At 45.3% G+C, this 3,683-nt stretch overlaps 2 protein-coding genes across 2 annotated transcripts; both read left to right on the forward strand.

The window, feature by feature from the left end:
* The first annotated feature begins 1,223 nt into the window (after positions 1–1,223).
* On the forward strand, positions 1,224–1,890 carry LOC125482001 (late histone H2B.L4-like). Its single transcript, XM_048593970.1, has one exon. The coding sequence runs from the start codon at positions 1,224–1,226 to the stop codon at positions 1,614–1,616; it is 393 nt and encodes a 130-aa protein (XP_048449927.1). The 3' UTR covers positions 1,617–1,890.
* Positions 1,891–2,658: 768 nt separating this feature from the next.
* On the forward strand, positions 2,659–3,575 carry LOC109928055 (late histone H2A.2.2-like). The gene has a single exon (XM_020528067.2). It carries the CDS (start codon positions 2,659–2,661, stop codon positions 3,100–3,102), a length of 444 nt encoding a protein of 147 aa, XP_020383656.2. The 3' UTR covers positions 3,103–3,575.
* The last annotated feature ends 108 nt before the right edge of the window (positions 3,576–3,683 follow it).

Here is a 3,683-nt window from a genome sequence, read left to right on the forward strand (position 1 = left end):
CTGGAGGAACTGATTGGTACAGATTGATTACTACACACTCATTCGGTCAGCAGAAACTGATGGACAGATTGTGAGGGAGTAATAATCATTCACCTAGTGGAAGCTGAAATGGCAGATCGATAACTGCACTCCCATTTTTACACAGCCAATAATGAGAAATAAAACTAACCTCGTCAACCTGAAATTCTGAACAACACAATATCATTCACACTGTAATCAGGGACTCATTGATAGTGATAAAACAAAAAAAAATCTACACAGAAGAGATTGTCACAATTAAAATTTGCAAAAGGTACTGTGTTCAAAATATTCTTAAATGACAATAATCAGTGTGAATACAACTGACGTGTTGACAAATAAAGTTCAGAGAAAATCCATGAAAAACAGTTATTGCTAGAAACTGAAATGCACAAAATAACATCCACGCTAATTAAGTGCAAAGCAAGATTCCAGGAACTGAAATGTAGGCAGAAAGCTGCTGACACTGATTGAAGAGCCTAAGGGATAGAGAGTAAAATTTGTGTAATCAGCAGAAAGCGAAAGGCCCGGGTCACAGTACATCAGTTCTCTTTTGTCATCGAGGTAATCCGAGTAAAACTGATACCGACACACGCTGGCAGGTAGTCTGATGAAAGTATGAATAGTTTGGGCCGATACTCATTGGAGATTTGAAGAAGGACGTCAAACCTTTCGAGGAAACGAAAACTGAAGGGTGTTGACGGAGCAGATGCTGGTATAATGTCCTTAAACTTCAGAGAGTGTAGGACAAGAAACATGAGCAAGAGAGAACATTCCCTAACTCCCATGTTCATCAAGCACGATGCAATTGTCAGTAGTTCCATCATTTCCAGGAGTGAAACACACCACTGTCAGATTTCAGTGCATTTTGTCACTTGACAACGAACGTGATGACATTTTTAAACGGAGGAGAAAAGAAAACCATTATCAAAAGATGTAGAATAAATCGCGATTAGGATCTCACGATTTAGAGAAAGCTCGGAGTTTGATCCGTGTACAAAATTTCGATTTGCGTTTGAAATTTCATTGCAGATCCACGTTGTGTCCCACACTAACCAATCACAGAAAGGCTAATGTCATGTTTTAACATTCTTGTAAACTACCCATTGAGGAACAAGGCTTTCTCCCATCCTTCATTAGCATTGCTGACGCCGTCAGGCTATAAAAAGCGAGCTCTGAGCCCGCTTTTTCTTATTCTGTGTTGGATGTTGACTGTCGAAATGGTAGAGGAAAGGAAAGGACAAGTTGCCAAGAAGGGCGCTAAGAAAGTGGTGAAGAGGGCGCCAGCGAAAAGCGGCAAGAAGAGGAGAAGGTCCAGGAAAGAAAGTTACTCTATCTACATCTACAAAGTGATGAAGCAGGTTCACCCCGACACCGGCATTTCCTCCAAGGCCATGAGCATCATGAACTCATTCGTCAACGATATTTTCGAGCGCATCGCGGGGGAGGCTTCCCGCCTGGCCCATTACAACAAGCGCAGCACCATCAGTTCCCGGGAGATCCAGACCGCCGTGCGGCTGCTGCTGCCCGGGGAGCTGGCCAAGCACGCCGTGTCGGAGGGTACAAAGGCGGTGACCAAGTACACCAGCTCCAAGTGAGACACCACAGTGTGCTGAAAAGCACACAACCAAAACCCAACGGCTCTTTTAAGAGCCACCCACAGCTTCCCTGAAACAGCTGAACTATTATGTTAATGTCTGTACGACATCTGTATTTTATAAATCTTCTGTAAATTAACAAGTGATCCCTGACCCTGTGCGCGCTTGTTCTCGGAGGTGTGCATACACATCTGTAATCGCTGCCTGTGGACAGGGATCATGTTAAACACCAGTGAGCTATTTTGAACAATTTCTGTATGATCGTGTTACCCTCTGTCACTCAGTCGATTCAGAAGCTGCAAGACCTGGTGGGATATGCAAAAGGGCAAGCAAGAAAATATACTTTTCCTCCGAGTTCCATTTCGCCCTTTTGTTTTATTTCCAGATCTCCTCGCGGGTTGCTGAAGCTTTTTGCTGTCGGGGAGATACTTTCAAAATGAGCCGAGATAAAACCAGAACAGCTGCCGGACTGACATAGTAAATGTGGAGCTTTTGCTGAACTCTGATCGAGTGCAATAAGCGAGGGCCGCTTTTAAATATTCTCGAAAAACGGTGTCCGCAATTAAGGCGCTCACCTGGAAGAACGTTATCGAATGTTTTATCAACTTATCGGGTGTTTCTGAAATGCGAAATAAATTAGTTGCAGAGTGCAGATTTTGGCGCTTTTTTGTTTCCGCTTGCATTTAATGTTCAGAAAATCCGATTCTAGGTCAGAAATTGACATATTCAAGGAGGTGAGGGAAAGGGAGATTAGGTAAAGTATACATTTAGAATCTAAAAGTAAATTATCTCGAGTATTCGTGCATTCTATTGCGTCAACCTTCCTACTTTTTGGTACATATTGGCGGGCTTTTCAAATCAGAAAGAAAGCGTTTGATGATTTGGCGCCGGTATTTTCCGGCCTCCTCCCCGGGCCCTCTCCGGATTGGTGAGTGAAGCAGATATCTGATTGGGAATTGAAACGACATTAAGAGAAGCGAAACAATGTGGCCAATCAGCAATGACCGCACCACCATTCCTCCCGAAGGTATAAGGGGGCGGAATGTGGGCGGGTTGCAGCATTTTCTGTGAAAGTGTTTGCGAAATTGTGGTAATGTCTGGGAGAGGAAAAGGCGCTGGTGGGAAAGCTCGGTCCAAGGCGAAGTCCCGGTCTTCCCGGGCTGGCCTGCAGTTCCCGGTGGGCCGTGTTCACAGGCTCCTGAGAAAGGGTAACTATGCTGAGCGTGTGGGTGCCGGAGCGCCGGTCTATCTGGCTGCGGTGCTCGAGTATCTGACGGCTGAAATCCTCGAGCTGGCCGGTAACGCGGCCCGGGACAACAAGAAGACCCGCATCATCCCCAGGCACCTCCAGCTGGCCGTGCGCAACGACGAGGAGCTCAACAAGCTGCTGGGAGGGGTGACCATCGCTCAGGGTGGGGTACTACCTAATATCCAAGCCGTGCTGCTGCCCAAGAAAACCGCCGCTGGCGGCGCTACTAAAAAGTGAAGAGACCGTTATTTCATCTGACGACCCAAAGGCTCTTTTAAGAGCCACCCACAACATCAGTGAAAAGCAACTCGACCATCCCTTCTGTCGGAATGTCTTTTTCTGCATTCATTGTTTGATGTCCATTTCAGTCGCTTTGTTATTTGATACTCTTACTGTCACTGTGTGTATGATCTAACATGAAATCTTTACTAACAAGCTGCAGTCAGTCACGTTCACGGAACAGCTGAAACGCATGGAGAGTGAAACGTTTATCACGAATTTATAATGAATCGCAATTGTAATAGCGTTTGGATTGCATTATTTGTTATTGCTCTGTCACTGCCTGTGATTTTAATTATCGTCATATAAATGCATCTGTGCCTCGCTCACAACCAGTTTCATATTTCTTGTAACTGCATTTGAGAAGAGCTAAAATGACCCAATGCATCAAGTAGTAAGTACGAGATAACAGTGCGGAGCTGGTAGAGCACAGTAGGCCAGGCAGCAGAAAAGTTGACTTTTCGGGTCAGGACCCTTTGTCTGAAAAAGTCAACTTTCTTGCTTCTCTGCTGCCCGGCCTGTTGTGTTCCTCGAGCTCC

This window comes from Rhincodon typus, unplaced genomic scaffold (genome assembly GCF_021869965.1).
Source record: "Rhincodon typus isolate 14 unplaced genomic scaffold, sRhiTyp1.1 hic_rhity00004930, whole genome shotgun sequence".
Classification (NCBI taxonomy): Eukaryota; Metazoa; Chordata; class Chondrichthyes; order Orectolobiformes; family Rhincodontidae; genus Rhincodon; species Rhincodon typus.

What these genes read in the sequence shown, in the direction of transcription:
- LOC125482001 (XM_048593970.1), top strand. Translation starts at nt 1,224, where the DNA reads ATGTTGACTGTCGAAATGGTAGAGGAAAGGAAAGGACAAGTTGCCAAG.
- LOC109928055 (XM_020528067.2), top strand. Translation starts at nt 2,659, where the DNA reads ATGTGGGCGGGTTGCAGCATTTTCTGTGAAAGTGTTTGCGAAATTGTG.